Source organism: Odontesthes bonariensis, chromosome 23, assembly GCF_027942865.1.
Source record: "Odontesthes bonariensis isolate fOdoBon6 chromosome 23, fOdoBon6.hap1, whole genome shotgun sequence".
Lineage (NCBI taxonomy): Eukaryota > Metazoa > Chordata > Actinopteri > Atheriniformes > Atherinopsidae > Odontesthes > Odontesthes bonariensis.
The window spans coordinates 11,249,505-11,270,373 of NC_134528.1; the positions used below are offsets into that span (position 1 = coordinate 11,249,505).

At 42.1% G+C, this 20,869-nt stretch overlaps 1 protein-coding gene across 2 annotated transcripts; it reads right to left on the reverse strand.

Annotated features, from left to right (window-relative positions):
* Positions 1-201: 201 nt before the first annotated feature.
* Positions 202-18,695, reverse strand: LOC142374579 (uncharacterized). 2 transcript variants are annotated; one of them, XM_075458319.1, is made up of 2 exons: positions 18,431-18,695; positions 202-1,942 (listed from the first exon to the last, which is right to left on the reverse strand). In XM_075458319.1, exons 1-2 carry the CDS (start codon positions 18,537-18,539, stop codon positions 504-506), a joined length of 1,548 nt encoding a protein of 515 aa, XP_075314434.1. In that variant the 5' UTR covers positions 18,540-18,695; the 3' UTR covers positions 202-503. The 2 variants fall into 2 exon arrangements, with proteins under 2 accessions (XP_075314434.1, XP_075314435.1); XM_075458320.1 differs by lacking the exon at positions 202-1,942 and adding an exon at positions 13,426-16,988.
* Between the last annotated feature and the right edge of the window lie 2,174 nt (positions 18,696-20,869).

A 20,869-nucleotide genomic window follows, 5' to 3' on the forward strand; every position in this document is an offset into this window, starting at 1 on the left:
GCTAAACCAATGTCAGAATAACAAAAACCTCCTCCAAGCCTTAGTTGTTTCTCCACCCCATTCAATTAGCGGCTAATTAGTTAACGCTAACTATTAGCCGCTAACTTTTTTAGCAACTGGTGATATGAACAAACCCACAAGTGAGTGTGCTGCTGCTCATTATTGCAAAGATTGGGAACAGAAACATGACCCAGAGTCCCATTAACATGTACATTAGACATAATTTAATGCTTATTTGAGGCAACAAAACTACAGCTTGACATCTGAAGTAAATTCCTTGTGAATCCTGTTATTTTACTGGTTTTAGGATGGAGTCTGTTTTCTGATTTATTTGTCTTCGATGGAGGCAGGAAAAGCAGAAACTAGTGCTGAATTATTGTTGCTGGGGAAAAAAAATACAAAAAGATTTAAAGAAAAAAATACAATAATTTTGCATCCAGTACAGGTGGCTTCATGGCAGGTCGTGCGTGGCACATGCACCACTGCTGGTACAGTTACAGATATTACCCCAAGTGGAATCTCATGTGTCTATTTAAACTTCCCTGTTGGGTAAATTCTTGACCACAAACACCACAACCAAAAGGCTTCTCCCCTGTATGAACCGTAATGTGTGAATCGAGGTGTGTTTTCCGAGTGAATCTTTTACTACAAAAGTCACAACTGTATGGTTTCTCACCTGTGTGAACGGCCATATGCGTTGCCAGATATGTCTTACGGTTGAATCTTTTACCACAAACTTCGCAGCTAAACGGTTTCTCTTCTGTGTGAACGGTCATGTGAGTTCGAAGATGCGTCTTCCGTTTATAACTTTTACCGCAAATATCGCAACTGTAGGGTTTTTCTCCTGTGTGGACCGCTTTGTGCGCTCTAAGACTCGTCTTGCGATTGAATCTTTTACCACAAAGATCACAACCAAATGGCCTCTCACCTTTGTGGACTATCATGTGTGTTTTCAGGTTATTCTGATGTCTTGCTCTTTTACCACAAATATCACAAACATAAGGCTTCTCTCCTGTGTGTATTCTCATGTGCGTCTTCAGATTGTGCTGATGCTTGAATCTTTTACCACAAACCTCACAGGCAAACGGCATCTCTCCCGTGTGAATCCTCAAGTGGATCTTAACGTCATGCTGATGCTTAAATCTTTTGCCACAAACATCACAGCCAAACGGCTGCTCTCCTGTGTGAACTCTCATGTGGGATTTAAGACTAAACTGATCTCGAAATGTTTTCCCGCAGTCCTGACAACCAAATTTTTTCTTTCCTGTGTGGACTCTCGTCGGTAAATTGACATCTTGTCCCACTCCAGAAGATTTCTGACCAATCAAACAGCCGGAAGAACTTTTTTCTGTGTTACGTCTCATGTGTCTCTTCAGAGACTGCTTATATAGAAACTGTTTACCACAATCTGAGCAGCTGAAAGGCTTTTTGGCAGTGTTACACCCCACATCACTATTTACACCCGACTCGGCCATCTTGCGCTGCTCCCAACCATTGTCAGTGTCTGACAAAGGTTCCCGCCATTCATCATCATCATCATCATCATCATCACCATCACTGACTTCAGTCTCAGAAGAGCCAGCAGACTGTCTCTCAGTATTTGGCTGTAAACTACTTTGGTTATTGGCTAATTCAAGTCTTCTACAGTCCCCTCCATCAATTTCTGTTTTGATCCATTTAAACGAGCTGCTGGTTGGAGGCTCAGTTTCTCTGGTTTCAGTTGGTCTTTGATAAACCTGTGAGGTCTGTTGCTCCTCTTCATCATCTTCACTCTTTACGATAACATTGAAAGGGAACCTGGTGTATTCCTGAAGCTGCTCTCCCTCCTGAATGGCCCAGAGTTCCTCCTCTTCCTCCTTTATGTGGAGGAGTTCTGGGTCCTGCTGGTCCAGAATGGAGCTCCATGGAACCTCTTCTTTACTCACCAACAGCTGCTGGACATCTGCAGGAAACACAGAAACACACGGACAGAATTGAGTGCAACTAAAAAGGGCTCACAACTGCAATGTGAACATGGTTTTACATCAAAATAAATTAAACGACAATATTTTTGTTGCGTGTCTATGAAGAGATGCAAAAAAGGACCAAAAACATGACTTTTGGCAGACCTGCAGATAAAATTCACAAATAAATGGGACCAGTAGATAGATGAGGAGTGCATCGGAAAAAACAAACAGGCTTCTGCCAGGGAATTTAAGGCCTGGAGAAATTGATTCCAACAGGCCCCCGTGATCTCCAGTAAGTCATTAAAACAGTGCTCAACAGCAGCTTAGTGTAACACGCGAGCTTCGAAGGCCGGAGGTCCTGTTTCTGTTTACTACATTTACATTTATTTCATACTGTGTTTTCTTACTGTTGAGTTAGAAAAATCCATCATTTAGATGCATTTGTCTTTGTCATCATGCTGATTTAGTGCATAATAGCATAAGCTTGCTATTAATAGCTAAAAGTTGAACTACTACAAGCAGAAATCTTAAGAGGAGGACTACATTTTACATGACTGTATATACACTGAAGACTACTTAAAGAAACGACAGAATGCTTGTCTAAGAGGGTTCAGGCTGTGTTGGAGAATAAAGGAGCTCAGACCAGACACTGAGCTACGAGAGACGCTATGCGGACTTGGGCTGCTACGGCAACCAGGCCTCCAGACCGTGGCTTCGCCTGAAGCTGGCAGCCGAAAGAGGCGGCATCGGAAGCGGTGCACGAGACTACAGAAGCGTGGAAAGCGGGCTGGAGTTTGTGCTAGGCTAACAACAAAGCCAACTCAGCCAGCTCTCAAATGTCTGCTCCCTGGAGAATAAACTGGACTGCATCCGACTTCAGAGAACTACACGACGAGAATCTAGAGACTGCTGTGTCTTTGTTTCCACGGAGACGTGGCTGAGCGACAGAGTTCCCGACGCCAGCTGGACATGGGGTGCTCAATACGTCGATCGCAATCTACCAGACGATCGCAAAAGGTAGTATTGGTAGATCGCATGACATTAAAAAAAAAATAGACGTCCATTTTTTTTTTGATTGACATACAGGGCAGATAATCAGATGACAACTGAATTTCTCTGACCGTTAGGTCACCGCGCATGCGCAAAAAGACGCTAAGTGCAGCAAAACTAGCAAGCTTATCATCGAGTCATCTCCAATTTTAAAACTAAAGAAAGCTTATGACCATCAAAAATTAGTAGGGTTGCTGGACCAAGTAAGAAGACAAAAATGTATCACTTTCATACGGAATGGGAGGTGGACTGTTTTTTTTCACAATGTCATTTTCCAAGTGCGTTTGCCTCATTGCCAGTCTACCATACCAAAGAAGGGAAATGTGGAGCGGCATCTTCGGACTGTTCATAGCAAATACGACACCGACTTCCCGCTGAAAAGCGAGCTGAGAAAGAGAAAGGTTAATGAACTAAAATCCTAGTTGTCTGGACAGCAGTAATTTTTCACACAACATACTTCAAAAGCGAACGCCGCCACCGAAGCATTGTTCCGGGTGAGTCACGCCATCGTTAATAACAAGAAGTCCTTCCAAGACAGAGATGGTAAAAGAGGCATTCGTACATTGTAAGAGCAGCTTTAAATTGCTAAAAACACTGATTAATGTGATTAATTTCCTCCCCTCAACAGAGAAAATATTAAACTGAACTTCTCACAACTCTTGGTGTTCCCTTTGAAGAGCAAACACTTTAAATGCCATTTTCTTTACACTATACATTCTTAGTTGTTTAGTTGGTTAATTATTAATGATTTATTTATTAATTATCAAGGCCTAACGTGTTTCAGAGGGAACAGGTTTTAGTTTGTTTAGGCACTTTCACAAAAATTTTCATAGTTAATTCAGTTGTGTTGTGCAATATTTTCTCATGCGGCTACGCAAGGTACATCAACATACATTCTACATAAAGAATCCTCAATAAATATATGTTTTGCATTTTTGTAGTGGGTAGATCTTTGTGACTTGGTCATTTTATAAGTAGCTCGCATGCTGAAAAAGTGTGAGCACCCCCGGGCTTGAAGGACTAGCCTCGTTTCGTGCCGACAGAAACTCAGCTCTGTGCTGTAAGCCTCGTGGTGGCGGACTGTGTGTTTACATCAACACAGAATGGTGCAAGAACTCTGTACTAGTGTCTAGTTACTGCTCATCTCTAGTGGAGTTTATGATCGTCAGATGCAGACCGTTTTATTTACCGAGGGAATTCACTACAGCACTGATTCTCAGCGTTTACATCCCACCCGCTGCTAACGCTAAAGATGCGCTCTGAACTGTACAGCGCTATCAGCGGACTACAGAACGTACACCCTGATGGATTCTTTATTGTTGCTGGAGATTTCAACCATGTGAATCTCAAGTCAGTTTTCCCTAAATTCCACTAGCATGGGAACTTTGCTACTAGACTGGCGAACACTCTGGACCTGTTTACACAAACATTCCCAGCCCGTACCGGGCAGAGCCCCGCCCTAGCCTCGGATACTCCGATCACATCTCTGTTATGCTAATCCCAGGTTCTGAAGCAGGTGAGGTGAAGAGCCATCTCTGATCTTCAGGACTATTTTGAGCACACTGACTGGCAGATGTATAAGGAGGCTGCAACCTACAGCAACACCACAGGCTTGGAGGAGTACACATCATCTGTGACCTGCTACATCGGCAAGTGTATACACGATGGGACTGTCTCCAAGACCATCCCCATACGTACCAACCAGAAGCCGTGGATGACTGCAGAGGTGCGTGCTCTGCTGAAGGCTCGAGGCTCTGCCTTCAAAGCAGGAGACAAGGCGGCCCTAATGTAGTGTTTCCACTATGCAGTCCGGTACGGGTCGGTTCAGAACGGTTCGCTTATTTCAGTGTTTCCACTACCACGAAAGCGTACCGGTCCCATGGAACCCGTTACCATGTCTGTAACCCTTCTGCTTGGGGTACCTAGCACACAGGACCGGTTCCAGGCTCTGCTCTCCGTTGTTGGCGAGGAGGCTGTGCAGCGGGAGCTCGATGGCGCTGTGCCAAACCAAAAAGTTTTCCAGCTGATTGCCGCAAAAATGGCAGAGAGTGGTTTCAACCGGACCGCGAGCCGGTGTCGCATTAAGCTGAAGAAGCTTGGAGGTGGTTCGAAATTATGGATGTTATTGGTTATTTGCTATTTACGCTTCGGCACGCACTCTGCCCACCCCTGAGGGTCCCCTTTGTACAGTGGCACCGCAAGCTGACCCCAAAGCGACCCGACCCGTACCGGACTGCATAGTGGAAACGAGGCTTCAGAACAGCAAAGGCCAAACTGTCCCGGGCCATCAGAGAGGGAAAGCGCGCACACGGTCAGAGCATCCACAGCCACTTCCGAGACAGCGGTGACACGTGGCGCATGTGGCATCCAGGCTGTAGGAGCCATGTTTTATTTATGAACATTTTCACTGCCAAGCCACAAGGCGGCAGTTTCTCTTTGGTGCACTGACCTTTACTGGATGTTGGCGGGGGGTCAGGCAGTTTAAATCAGCGTGCTCAGTGTGGCACAGGTGACGCTGATGAGTGGGAAGCAAACAGTTTTCGACTGTGCTTGAGCGATAGCTGTCTATTGTGCATGGACAAATTATAAGTATTGTGGCTTCATAAAGATATTAAAAGCAAAGTATTATTTCAAGCCAAAAGGAAGGTTTCGTTGGATTATATCCCAAAGTACACGTCAAAACTAAAACAATCCGCATCCAGTAGCGATAAAGGAGGGATTGGTCACTACACAGGCAATCAGCACCTGCAGGACAACACCACCTGCCTGTGACAGTGATGCCTCCCTTCCAGATGCACTGAATGGCTTCTATGCTCGGTTTGAGACACAAAACGGCGTGGCAGCGAAGAAGACCACCCCTCCTCCCAACGACCAGGTAATGGGAGGCCTTACAGCAGCTGACGTGAGAAAGACTACGCAGAGTCGACCCATGGAAAGCCGCTGGACCAGACAACATTCCTGGTAGAGTGTTCAGGGAATGTGCAGACCAGCTGACAGATGTCATCACCGACATCTTCAACATCTCCCTGAGCAGTGCCACCGTCCCATCGTGCCTCAAGGCAACCACCATCATACCCGTGCCAAAGAAGTCTTCAGTGTTCTACCTCAATGACCACCGTCTTGTTGCACTCACACCCATCATCATGAAGTGTTTTGAAAGGCTTGTCATGAGGCACATCAAGACTCTGCTGCCTCCTTCATTAGATCCTCTGCAGTGTGCGTACCGTCCCAACCGCTCAACGGACGACGCCATATCCACCACCCTTCACCTGGCGCTCAACCACCTGGACAATAAGAACACTTATGTTCGGAAGCTGTTCATAGACTTTAGTTCAGAATTCAACACGATCATTCCTCAGCACCTGACCGGAAAGCTGAACCTACTGGGCCTGAACACTTCTCTCTGTAAACTGGATCCTGGACCTCCTGACTGGGAGACCTCAGTCAGTCCGGATCGGATGCAACAGCTCCAGCACCACCACACTGAGCACTGGAGCCCCCCAGGGCTGTGTGCTCAGTCCATTGCTGTTCAACTTGTGACTCATGACTGTACAGCAATGCACAGCTCGAATCACATAGTCAAGTTTGCAGATGACACGACTGTGGTGGGTCTCATCAGCAAGAACGACGAGTCAGCATACTGAGAGGAAGTCCAACGGTTAACAGACTGGTGTAGAACCAACAACCTGTCTGAACATAGACAGGACCAAAGAGATGGTTGTTGACTTCAGAAGGACAAGTCTCTACAGCGTCTCTACTTCCTGCGAAGGCTGAGGACGGCCCATCTCCCACCTCCCACCCTCACCACATTCTACAGAGGAACCATCGAGAGCATCCTGAGCAGCTGCATGACGGCCTGGTTTGGGAATTGCACCATTTCGGATCCCAAGTCCCTGCAGCGGGTAGTGAGGACAGCTGAGAAGATCGTCGGTGTCTCTCTCCCCTCCATCACAGACATCTACACTACACGCTGCATCCGCAAAGCAACCAGCATTGTGGATGATCACACACACACTCTTCACCCTCCTACCGTCTGGGAAAAGGTACCGAAGCATCCGGGCCCTCACATCCAGACTGTGCAACAGTTTCTTCCCCCAAGCTATCAGACTCCTAAACAATCAGAGGCTGTGTTTGAAACCGCATACTACATACTTGCAAACTGCATACTTCCATACTGCATACTCATCGATCAGACAGTATGCAGAGCGTTTACCCACAATGCATTTCGCTCCTGCCCGAGCCGAAACAGCCGGCCTGAAGCTGATTTCCCTTAAGCTCTAAACTCTGTAAACTTTAGCAACATTTGAAACATTTTCAGGCGAGAAAGTAGTCGTTTAGATCCCCAACGTGTTGAAAACCTGACAAAATACCGGCTATTTACAATTTTGTTCCCACGAATTCGGCGCTACTAAAGCTAGCCGCAGTGAGCAACGCACTTATTTTACTTATTTTCACAAAAATAAAATACCCGTTGCCTTTTATCACAGGGAAAGCCATTACGATACAATTGGTGCTTTTATTTTGAAAACAGGAAGTGAACCTACCCTCGTTGTAGCTAGCTTGAAACTGCCGTTTTGACAGTAAAATGACGATCGCCTTGGTCCTGGAGGAACGTTGTTTCGTTTCACTGTGTACTGTACACCACTGTATGTGGTTAAAATGACAAAAAAAACTACTTGACTTGAATAAATTATTTAAATTTATTTTTATCTGATGCAGAAGCTGTAGTGCTGCATAATCATGGCCAAAAATAATCAAGATTAGTTTGAGCATTATTATTTACCGATTTTTTTGTGGAAAATAATGTTATTACACTTTTCTGTGAACATAACTCTGCTTTCATTCACACTGAACTACATTCCTGCTTCTTCTCATCAGAATCAAATCCGCTTTCAGATAAATTCAGAGCATCTCTTAGAAAAAATAAAGATATTCTAACAGAATAAACCAACAGGGCCCTGCTTTCTATAAAGCATTCAATAATTAGGTTGGTGCTAGTTGAAGTTAACAACCATTGGACTGTTTTTCTTGGCCTTCATGCATTCGTCATCCTGCAGTTTGTGGTGTGTTTTCAGATGCTTCAATAACTCTGCAGCTCTTTCTGCAAATGATCAGGTCTTGGTGAACATCACTCGCCCTAAATCCAAAGTATTTCTGATCTGTGCCAGCGTTTGGTTTGCGTTTCCACGCTCTGCTCTCTGTTCTTGTAGATCTGTCCTCATGTGGCTACTCAACCAAATCTCATCCAGGAAACTTCCAGCTGCTCCCAGCCGGGAACAGCTGTGACTGACATATGGTCAACAGGGAGCGCTTGATTTACGTTTTAAATATCAGATGATCGAGTTTATCCAGGTGTACAAATGTTTATGATGCATGTTGGTGATTAGTCAACCCAAAAAACTATGAAAAACATTAGCACAAATTGTGGCAAAGCCTGCACCTAAGATAAGCTATATTCAAATCAAATCAAATTTATTTGTAGCACATTTCATGTACAAACAATTCAAAGTGTTTTACATAAAATAAAAGCATTGCAGCAGGGAGTGGAAGAAGCATTAGAAATACATAAAATAACATAAAGAGAAACCAAAAAAACAAGCAACAGTCCAGATAAATTAAAAGATATTGTGCAGATTTCATGCATAGACACATGAGAAAAGAAATGTCTTTAACCTGGATTTAAAAATGTCTCCATTTGGTGAAAGTTTAATCACCACTGGCAGTTTGTTCCACTTGTTTGCAGCATAACAGCTAAATGCTGCTTCTCCATGTTTAGTCTGTACTCTGGACTGGACCAGCTGACCTGAGTCCTTGGATCCAAGAGCTCTGCTGGGTTTATATTCTCTGAACAGATCACAGATGTAAACCATCAGCAGGCTTTTAAAATCTATTCTGTGACTGACTGGAAGCCAGAGTAAAGATTTTAAAGCTGCTGTGATGTGTTCAGATCTCTTAGTCCGGGTTAAAACTCCAGCAGCAGCGTTCTGGATGAGCTGCAGATGTTTAATGCTCTTTTTGGGAAGTCCAGTTAAAAGAGCGTTACAGTGATGGAGTCTGCTGGAGATGAATGCATGGATGAGTTTCTCCTGGTCTGTTTGGGAGAGGAAACCTTTAATAGGAGGGTTTCACTTGACGTCACTTCCGTATTTTTTAAGCGCGCGAACCTAAGTGGTGGGCAACCTGAGCTGGAGCCCATTGGAAAAACTGTGTTTTGTCTGCCACTTTTTTGCCCAAAACGCCTCAGTTTTGTGGATGTAGCAATCGGTCTAACCGAGAGAAGGGAAAGGGTTAATATCGAGTACCTAAGGTAATCGCCCATAGAGGTGAGAAATGGAAAAAACTAACAGAACAACGCCGCAAAAAGTGGATAGCTAACCTACGTTTACAGACTGGAGGACGTGTCTGCGGTGACCACTTCGTCAAAGGTATGTGCGAAATCTAACTGTTTAGTTGTAGTACAGTAAAGTATTATGTTGTTAAATGCCAATCAACAGTAATGTAATACGGGCTACGTTTTGGCTTTGTTTTGAAGGCTGCCCCAGCGCGTTGTTGGCTACTGAGTCAGTGGACTGGGCTCCGACGGTCAAGCTGGGTTACCATCTCGGCATTTTATCAAAACATAAACATTTTTTATTGTTATTTGAGTGCCAACATTCACAGCTCGGCATTCAACATGTTAGTTCTGCTTTACTGCCCAGCCCTGCACTGCACACTGCATTTTCCATTGGGATAATGCACCATAAACAACACAGAAAGCAAACTTACCCTGGCGAACACCAAAACACAATCATTCTGTAGACGTTTTACTCCGAGTTTGCTGATCCATCCGCTGTGGTAATAGTTGTATGCCTCCAAACATTTGTGGGCCTTCATCTGTTGCTTGGTGTAGTAAGACGTCTGGAGAACCAGGTAGCTCGTTATGTCCACAGCCTCTATTTTCGGCAAATCGTTCCGGTCTTGCGATAATTCGGACATTTTCATTAACTATGGGTCACGCCCAATGTATTTATCAACTAACGCCAAATACCTTTCCCTATATGCCAGCTCCAAACCACTAAAATATTCACTCATCTCCATATTCTCCATGTTGTTGCTATGCTGTAGTCAAGCGTCCAGCCCACCAACTTAAATTTGCACGCTCCCGTGATGACGTAACTGAAACCCTCCTATTCTGTTGATGTTTCTGAGATGGTAAAAAGCTGCCTTGATAGCTTTGATGTGGCTGCTGAAAGTCAGATCTGAGTCTATCAACACTCCGAGGTTACCAACTTGGTCAGTGATTGTAAGGGCCCGAATCTCAAGATATTTACCAACGCTGACCCTCTTCTCTTTGCTCCCAAACAGAATGATCTCAGTTATTGTCAAATGGCTGTTTGCACTGGTCTTCAAGCCGTAGCAACTGTTTTGTTAGCAAGTTCCCCAAAGTTAAAAAGGGATCAGCTTATGATTTAGTTTTAAACTGTTTCTTACTTTCAATGGCATTTACTTATCGATTTTAAATCCGTTTGTTTAAGCAGTTTTATTTGACAAACTTTAGATTAGATGGACAGTTTAGCCCCAGATGACATAATTTGGCCCAAACCTGAGACAAATTCAGCCACAGAAACGCTTTCTTGAGAGGAAAAGTTTGTAAGTTTTGAGTTCTTCCATTTGAACGGATTTACACAGCTATGACAACTCTGAGGCTAATTAACCTAAATGAACATATGTCAGCCTTTAAACTGGAACCGCTAGTTTTCTATGCTGCAATTACTTTGATAATTTAAAAACTAGCTCGTCTTCTTCCACTGACCGTTTGTTTTTAAGAAAACATCTGGGGGAAGACGTGTTATCCTGAACAATGTGCAGGTCTTTCATAAGAAAAACACATCTCCACAGTTATGTACTTCACTCAAATCAGTGCCGATAAGTTCAATCTGTTCTATTTCATCAACACAAACGTGAAAACAAACTCGTGTTTTGGGGGGTTCATCTTTAACGGAGTCAAATTCTCCACCGTCGCTACAACAAGCTAACAGTTAGCCGTTTTCTCCTGGAAGAAAAAAAAACAACTAAACATTAAATCTGTGATTATTCTTACCTGCAGTTTGGTTTGCAGCATCCCGCGACTGATGAACACCGATGCGTTTAATCTCCAGATCGTCTTTTAAAGATTTTTTCTTAATGTTATGCGGTTGAAGAATATCCATTTTGGTTATGGTGACTTGGATCTTTTCTTAAGTTGAACCAGGCCTGCGTCGAAAACTGTGCAACACAGCCGGTTACATCTCCGTCAGACTGGGTCCAGGAATCTATTATACGAGCTGAAGATACCCTCAGACTGGGCCCCGCTCCGTTTAGACGACTTTTTTTTGTGTGCGTTTGTTGGGTTTTTACACAGGCACCTGCACAGACACCTTTATTCTCCGTTACCATAGAAACCAGAGTCCATGGTTTTCCGGTTAATCAGTCAAGCACTTCAACTCAGCGACAAACTATAAAACACACAGATGATCAATAAATATTTTAAACTAAATTAACTTTTATATTCTTAAAGCCTGTTTGGTTTATTTGTAAAATACCTGTTAAATTATCGTTTTCTTCATCTTTGAAATATTTGCTTACTATAACCTTAATAAACATCATCTTTCAAATGAATTTGATTAAACTATTGCTGTGAATGATTATAAATAAGGCGTTAAGACTTAAAATCTTAACATATCTAACACCAATCCTCTCAATGTAACAAATAAAACAGTGATTCTGTGAAACTGGAGTAATGTGGTTACAAATGCTAGTTTTAAGAACATATTTTTAATAAATTAACACAATAAGTCTGTTTCAAAAGTCACAAAATGTGTGCAATATTTGGTTGTAATTTAAATATATTTTGTTTGTAATTTAAACTCTTGTGAGACGAAGTACTAAAGTGAAACTTAACTTTCTTTCCCTTTGAAAATGACAAGTTACCCAAAAAAATCTGCCCAAGAATCATGTGTGAATGTCAGTAATTTCAACCCAAACTTATGAGGTGTTTTCACCTCATTTCATGAACCTAAAATACCAAAGGACACATATCCCACTGAGTGAAATATTAAGTAATCTTTTTTTTTTTTTTTTCATTTTACGAGGAAGCCCCAGTAGGATAAAAAATAATGTCCTCTACAACAGAGACTTTGTAGCAATGGATTTCTAGCGCAGTCTTAACTCGTGATGTGGTTAAACTGCTTTGGGGGTGTGTTTTCTGCTATTTTCTCATGGTTTCTTATAGGCTTTTCTGCCCATCACTCTCTCCATGCATAACATTGGTAAAACAGTTGATTCATAAACCTGGAGATCAAGTTTATGAAGATTTAACCATCCATCAAAATGTCAATAATGAAATTCATTTCAACATATTTGGAGAAAACTCATGGATGATATTGTGTCTCAGGGCTCTTTGGATCACTGAATTCAATCTCATTACTGTGGTAATTAGTTTGCCAGGTGAGCCCAATTAAAGGAAAAACTACTTAAAAAGGACATACTATTAAGCAGACCACCATTTTAAAGCAATATGGGAAAGAAAAAGAATTTCTCTGCTGCTGAAAAGCGTGAAATAGTTGAATGCCTTGGACAAGGTATGAAAACCTTAGATATTTCACAAAAAAGTAAGCGTGATCATCGTACTGTTAAGAGATTTGTGGCTGATTCAGTGCACACACTGGTTCGTGCAGATAGAGGCACAATAAGGATGGTTTCTGCCAGACAAACACATGAGAGCTGCTGCTAAAGTGCGATTAAAAAGCAGCAAACACGTATTTGAAGCTGCTGGAGCCTCTTGAGTCCCCGCAAACATCAAGGTAAAGGATCCTCCAGATGCTTGCAGTTATGCATAAACCTTCTATTCGGCAACCTCTAACCAATGCTCACAAGCAGAAACGGCTGCAGTGGGCCCAGAAATACATGAAGAGTCATTTTCAAACAGTCTTGTTCACTGGTGAGTGCCGTGCAACCCTGGATGGCCCCGCTGGATGGAGTAGTGAAGGGCTGGTGGACGGCCACCATGTCCCAACAAGGCTGCAACGTCAGCAAGGAGGTGGATCTATCAAATGCAAAAAATAATCTTTTATGCAGTTGCACCAACTATGCTCAATAGCTTGTCATGTCTATTGTATTTCTTAGAACTTTGAAAATAAAACCCGACTTCTTCCCGAATCTGTTGGTACAGTCGATTGTACAACAGCTCGTCGCCATTTTGAGTCGTGTTTTCAAGCCGGTCAAACAGTCTGCGCCCAGGAGTCTCTTTACCGCTCGGTTGCTAAAAGTGGGCGTAACCCAACTACAGTCGCATGTCTGATGACATCATCTCTAAGTGACACTTTCATGTCTTGACCATCAGTGGAAGAAAAAACACATTTCATTCAGACAGAAAACTTAACACTGGAAATTAGTGAGAAAAAAAGCTTGTTTATATTTCAATTAAATTCAGTTTAACATGTATTAATATCCATACATAACATGTTTAATTAACACACTTAAACTGGTCATATTCACCTTAATAATTAAAAGGTGCGTGACAATAATAATACATGATCACAAATACACTGTATTGCCAAAGGTATTCACTCACCATACCAAATAATTAAATTCAGGTGTTCCAGTCACTTCCGTGGCCACAGGTGTATAAATTCAAGCACCGCGGCATGCAGACTTCTTCCACAAACATCTGTGAAAGAATGTTTCGCTCTCAGGAGTTCAGAGAATTCCAGCATGGTACCGTGACAGGACGCCACCTGTGCAACAAGTCCATTTGTGAAATTCCCTCGCGACTAAATATTCCACAGTCAGCTTCCAGTTGTATTATAACAAAGTCGTCGGCCACGTAAAATGACAGAGCGGGGTCAGCGGATAATGAGGCGCATTGTGAGCAGAGGTCGCCAACTTTCTGCAGAGTCAATCGCTGCAGACCTTCAGACTTCATGTGGCCTTCAGATTAGCTCAAGAACAGTGCGTAGAGAGCTTCATGGAATGGGTTTCCATGGCAACTGCATCCAAGCCATACATCACCGAGTGCGATGCAAAGCGTCCGATGCAGTGGTGTAAAGCACGCCGCCGCTGGACTCTAGAAGTGGAGACGCCTTCTCTGGAGTGACGAATCACGCTTCTCCATCTGGCAATCTGATGGATGACTCTGGGTTTGGTGGTTGCCAGGGGAACAGTACTTGTCTGACTGTATTGTTCCAAGTGTAAAGTTTGTTGGAGGGGAGGATTATGGTGTGGGGTTGTGTTTCAGGAGCTGGGCTTGGCCTCTTAGTTCCAGTGAAAGGAACTCTGAATGCTTCAGCATAAAAAGAGTTTTCACGCTCCCAACTTTGCGGAAACAGTTAGGGGGGTGGCCCCTTCCTTTTCCAACATGGCTGCGCACTAGTGCACAAAGCAAGGTCCATAAAGACGTGGATGAGCCAGTTTGGTGTGGAAGAAGCTGACCGGCCTGCACAGAGTCCTGACCTCAACCTGATAGAACACATTTGGGATGAATTAGAGCGGAGACGGCGAGCCAGGCTTTCTGTTCAACATCAGTGTCTAACCTCACAAATGTGCCTCTGGAAAAACGGTCAAAAGATCCTATAAACACTCCTAAATCTTGTGGAAAGCTTTCCCAGAAGAGTGGAAGCTGTTATAGCTGCAAAGGATGGGCTGATGTCATATTAAACCCTCTGGATTAAGAATGGGATGTCACTTAAGTTAATATGACTGTAAAGGCAGATGAACTAATACTTTGGCAATATCGTGTACATAAAAGTGCATAAAGTGGCATCAGCCCTGTTAGGCCTTGCAGCCATTTTGTCATTGACTAGTGACACAATCTGCTCTGCTGATAAATAACGTAATAATTAGTCAATGACCATCAAGTTTAAGCTAAAGCCAAAGCAGGAGGAGCTGACGCCACAGAGTTGCTGCATCCAAAAGAATCCCTCCAAGATGCAGCTCACTCTCATTTAACAAGTCACCTTCTGACTCAAAAACAATAAGTTCATACATTATTTTCCAACCAATCATTTTAGTTTAATTTTCTAGCCGTCTTATAAAGATGCTGGTAGTCATTTAGGGAATTATTGCTCCATTGGGTTGATTGTAAAGCTTTCTGAACCATGGCTCAAAGTGCCGAATATGTCGCCCTTTAAACCAATAACCATAAAAAGTCATTAAAGAGTCATTTCTTTAGAACCAGAACAGCTCTTTCATTTTACTTGTCTTGATTGGCTAATATTGGCCCTTTAACTTGTTTTAGAACAAACCAGTTCTAATTATGTCTGGGTTTCTCTGCTCAAGCTGCTGCCCCCGCGACCCGATCCCTGGAGAAGCGGTAGATGATGGATGGATGGACAGTTCTAATTATTCTGGATTGGAAAGCACCAACTAGTCAAATTCCAAATAAAGTCAAAATACAGCAATGAGGCTGTTGCTTCCATTATACAGGAAATAAACCTTTGTTTTGGGTTTTACATCAAATTAGATCCTTTACTTCAAAGCCTGCCACTGTCATTGTGATTGTACCTGTGGTTTCTGTTATATCTTCGTGGCACATGCACCACTGCTGGCACAGTTACAGATATTACCCCACATGGATTCTCATGTGCCTCTTTAAACTTCCCTGTTGGGTAAATTCTTGACCACAAACACCACAACCAAAAGGTTTCTTTCCTGTATGAACCTTGATGTGTGATTGGAGGTGTGTTTTCCGGGTGAATCTTTTATCACAAAAGTCACAACTGTACGGTTTCTCACCTGTGTGAACGGCCATATGCGTCACAAGATGTGTTTTACGGTTGAATCTTTTACCACAAACTTTGCAGCCAAACGGTTTGTCTTCTGTGTGAACGGTCATGTGAGTTCGAAGATGCGTCTTCCGTTTATAAGTTTTACCGCAAATGTCACATCCAAATGGTTTTTCACCTGTGTGGGCTGTCATATGCGCTATGAGACCTGTCTTGCGATTGAATCTTTTACCACAAAGATCACAACCAAATGGCCTCTCACCTTTGTGGACTATCATGTGCCTCTTCAGGTTATTCTGATGTCTTGCTGTTTTACCACAAATATCACAAACAAAAGGCTTCTCTCCTGTGTGTATTCTCATGTGCGTCTTCAGATTGTGCTGATGCTTGAATCTTTTACCACAAACCTCACAGGCAAACGGCATCTCTCCCGTGTGAATCCTCATGTGGATCTTAAGATTGTGCTCATGCTTAAAGCTTTTACCACAAACATCACAACCAAATGGCTGCTCTCCTGTGTGAACTCTCATGTGGGATTTAAGACTAAACTGATCTCGAAATGTTTTCCCACAGTCCTGACAACCAAATTTTTTCTTTCCTGTGTGGACTCTCGTTGGTAAATTGACATCTTGTCCCACTCCAGAAGATTTCTGACCAATCAAACAGCTGGAAGAACTTTTTTCTGCGTGACGTCTCATGTGTCTCTTCAGAGACTGCTTATATAGAAACTGTTGACCACAATCTGAGCAGCTGAAAGGCTTTTTGGCAGTGTTACACCCCACATCACTATTTACACCCGACTCGGGCACCTTGCGCTGCTCCCGGCCATTGTCAGTGTCTGACAAAGGTTTCTGCCATTCATCATCATCACTGACTTCAGTCTCAGAGGAGTCTGAAGGCTGAACATCAGTATTTGGCTGTAAACTACTTTGGTTATTGGCTAATTCAAGTCTTCTACAGTCCCCTCCATCAATTTCTGTTTTGATCCATTTAGACAAGCTGCTGGTTGGAGGCTCAGTTTCTCTGGTTTCAGTTTGTCTTTGATAAGGCTGTGAGGGCTGTTGCTCCTCTTCATCATCTTCACTCTTTACGATAACATTGAAAGGGAACCTGGTGTATTCATGAAGCTGCTCTCCCTCCTGAATGGCCCAGAGTTCCTCCTCTTTCTTTATGTGGAGAAGTTCTGGGTCCCGCTGTTCCAGAATGGAGCTCCATGGAACCTCTTCTTTAATCACCAACAGCTGCTGGACATCTGCAGGAAACACCAAAACACACATGGACAGAATTGAGTGCAAATAAAAGGGCTCACAACTGCAATGCGAACATGGTTTTACATCAAGTCATCCAGACTAAATGAAGTTATAATATTTTTGTTGCATATCTAAGAAGAGATGCAAAGAAAGACCAAAAGCCAAACCTTTAAGTGGGAATAGCAGCCCTAAAAGTTATTATGTCCAAGATGCTTACAGTCAAAGAACCTAAGAGACCAATTTTAAACAGGATGTGGAAATGATGTCTTTTTTTTTTTTTTTTTTTTAAATGGAAGTTTTTGTAGGACTTAAATACTTGAAACCAGCTAAAATATTTCACTATCCATAAATGTGTATTTATGTGTGCACAAAAAACAGAATACATATGTTTAAGATGATCTGTGTACATTTGGACACTTTTGCATCCAATCACGCTTCTCCATCTGGCAATCTGATGGATGACTCTGGGTTTGGCGGTTGCCAGGGGAACAGTACTTTGTCTGACTGCATGAAGCCAAGTGTAAAGTTTGTTGGAGGGGAGGATTATGGTGTGGGGTTGTTTTTCAGGAGCTGGGCTTGGCCCCTTAGTTCCAGTGAAAGGAACTCTGAATGCTTCAGCATACCAAGAGATTTCACGCTCCCAACTTTGCGGAAACAGTTAGGGGGGTGGCCCCTTCCTTTTCCAACATGACTGCGCACCAGTGCACAAAGCAAGGTCCATAAAGACATGGATGAGCGGGTTTGGTGTGGAAAAACTTGACTGGCCTGCAGAGTCCTGACCTCAACCCGATAGAACACATTTGGGATGAATTAGAGCGGAGACTGCGAGCCAGGCTTTCTTTTCAACATCAGTGTCTGACATCACAAATGTGCTTCTGGAAGAACGGTCAAAAAAAATCCCATAAACACTCCTAAACCTTGTGCAAAGCTCGCCCAGAAAAGTTGAAGCTGTCACAGCTGCAAAGGATGGGCTGACGTCATATTAAACCCTATGGATTAAGAATGGAATGTCACTTAAAATCATATATGTGTAAAGGCAGAGGAGCAAATACTTTTAGCAATACAGTGTATATCAGACTTTAAACCGCTAGTTTTCTATGCAGCAAAAACAACTGTGATCATTTAAAAAATAGCTCGTCTTTTTCCACGGACCGTTTGTTTTTAAGAAAACTGTGCTGACATCTGGGGGAAGTGTTATCCTGAACAATGTGCAAGTCTTTAATAAGAAACCCGATCTCTAAAGTTATGTACTTCATTCAAATCAGTGCTGATAAGTTCAATCTGTCCTATTTCATCAACACAAACGTGAAAAAAAACTCGTGTTTTGGGGGCTTCAGCTTTAACGGAGTCAAATTCTCCACCGTCGCTACAACAAGCTAACAGTTAGCCGTTTTCTCCTGGAGGAAAAAAAATAACTAAACGTTAAATCTGTGATCATTCTTACCTGCAGTTTGGTTTACAGCATCCTGTGGCTGATGAACACCGAGGTGTTTAATCTCCAGCTCGTCTTTTAAAGAAAACATTTTAACGTTGTGGGGTTGAAGAATATCCATTTCGTTTATGGTGACTTGGTCTTTTCTTAAGTTGAATCAGGTCTGCGTCGAAAACTGTGCAACACATCTCCGTCAGACTGGGTCCAGGAATCTATTATACGAGCTGAATAAACCCTCAGATATACCCCGCTCCGTTTAAACGACTTTTTTTTGTGTGTGTGTTTGTTGGGTTTTTACACAGGCACCTGCACAGACACCTTTATGCTCCGTTACCATAGAAACCAGAGTCCATGGTTTTTCGGTTAATCAGCCAAACGCTTCAAAATACTCAGATGATCAATAAATATATTAAATTAAATTAACTTTTATATGCTTACAGCCTGTTTGGTTTATTTGTAAAATATCTGTTAAATTACCTTTATTTCATCTTTGAAATATTTGCTTGCTATAACCTGAGGTCAACTGTACTCAAGTAAAAGTACTGTTACTTCAGAATAATATGACTCAAGTAAAAGTAAAAAGTAGTCATCCAAATAATTACTTGAGTAAGAGTAAAAAAGTGCTTGGTGAAAAAACTACTCAAGTACTGAGTAACGTCTGATTTATTTTTTAACACAAGCATTCAATCATACAGACAAAAATACTAAATAATGATCTTTAGGCAAATTAGAGTTCATCCAATTGATCAAATAAATTAAAATCAAATAATTAATTACAAAATAGCTTACATTAAAATAATCTGGGTAAATTCAAGAACTTAAATAAAAAATAAAAGAGACTTAGGAAATGTTTAAAACATATGTAACCCATACCCAGATAGCAAAACTCTTTTGGCCCATGTCCGGCCCACACCTGACATGTTCATCCGGCCCACATACAGCATGGAATGATGGCACTTAGGCGGTCCACTCATGTTTGCCAAAAGTGGGCCACAACCAAGCCATCACAATGCCAGACGTCAACCAAAAACAGACCAAATAAACCAGCACTCAACCGGATGTGGGCCACTGTGCATTTTAATTCTGTCCAGAACTGGTTTACACTCTATGACCTTGACTAACCTGCACACTTAGGGAGTCACGACCATGATAAAATGGTATGTCAAATATGAAAACATAGAATAATGGTCTGAATTTTTGGCTACATGCCATTATGGTACCCACAGATACTGTTTGAATGGTGGCACGCATGCAGTGGTCCAGTCTTGTTGAGACTCATCTTGCGGTCTAAGATGAGGAAACCTACTAAAAAAAATTGAAGAAATGACCAAACACGAGAAAAAGCTGGTGTGATTTTTTTATTTTTATAACTTGAAAAATAAGATGGCAAAACAAAACAAAATCCAGGCCAAAGGAACAGAGTTGTTGACCTAAAAAAAAATCCAAATCCGTCTTGTGGTCCTTTAAGAAATACACAAAAGAACAAATTTAGTTGACTCAGTAAAGCATTACTGTGGTTACTGTATATGGTGGCAGTGAAGTGCAAAACCTAAAACATCATCAGGAGACCAAACAAAAAGGCCCTGTGAAATGATAGTTATATATTATAATATTGTGTCGATGTCTTTCAAAACTTCAACTTCAAAGTCTAGTCTGTTTTTAATTACAATTAATCTGAAGCTATAGTTGATTTTATGCCTGATCACTGACCCAATATCTACTTGCTCAAACTTATTCTGTTCAGACAACAATGAAAGTTGGGTAACAGGCAATGTGAGCTGGAGTCAAACACTCTGAAAAACTTCACATTTAACCTAAAGTTACAGTAACAAATCATAATGTTTATGTTAGTTTGTCTTCATGTTAAAGGTGATGTTTTGCTTTTGGAAGGTCTTTAAAAAGTTTTAAAATAATATTGAAATTAACCTCAGGATTCCTGCACACACCCTGCATTCTTTTTTAAATTTTTTTATAAACACATGCTGGCAGGTTCATCTTGATTTCTGCTGTCGAACAGCATCACACATATTGCAAGAAAGGTATTGTAACCGACTTACCTTTAATATAGGCCTCCACCTCCTGGTCAGTGGCAGTTAACTGGTTGTTTCTGACTGTTCCTAAAAATTGAGAAAACTGTAAAGCTTTTGATACATTACACACAATGGTGAGGAATTGTATACTCCAGTCTCTCAAATAACTTGCTAAATCCCTTCTGTCATCAACATAATTTCCGTCATCATCATCATCACAACTTAATCCACCATCTCCACTGTCTATATCAAAGTTTGGTGGTGAATCAGCGATTGCTTCATCCTGAAAACTGAACTCCTCTTCAGCGTCAACCTCAAGCTCATGCAAAGAGTCAAAGAACTGCTTAACTCTTTTTACAGCTCTTTTCCTTAAATTACTGCGTGTGGCATTCCACTGTTCTTTATCCATGGCATTACAGTA

Bases quoted from the DNA above. Each gene is read 5' to 3' on its own strand.
- LOC142374579 (XM_075458319.1), bottom strand. From the start codon at position 18,539: ATGGATATTCTTCAACCCCACAACGTTAAAATGTTTTCTTTAAAAGAC. The intron at 1,943-18,430 runs GTAAGAATGATC...TGTTTCCTGCAG, and splicing joins TGCTGTAAACCAAACTGCAG to ATGTCCAGCAGCTGTTGGTG.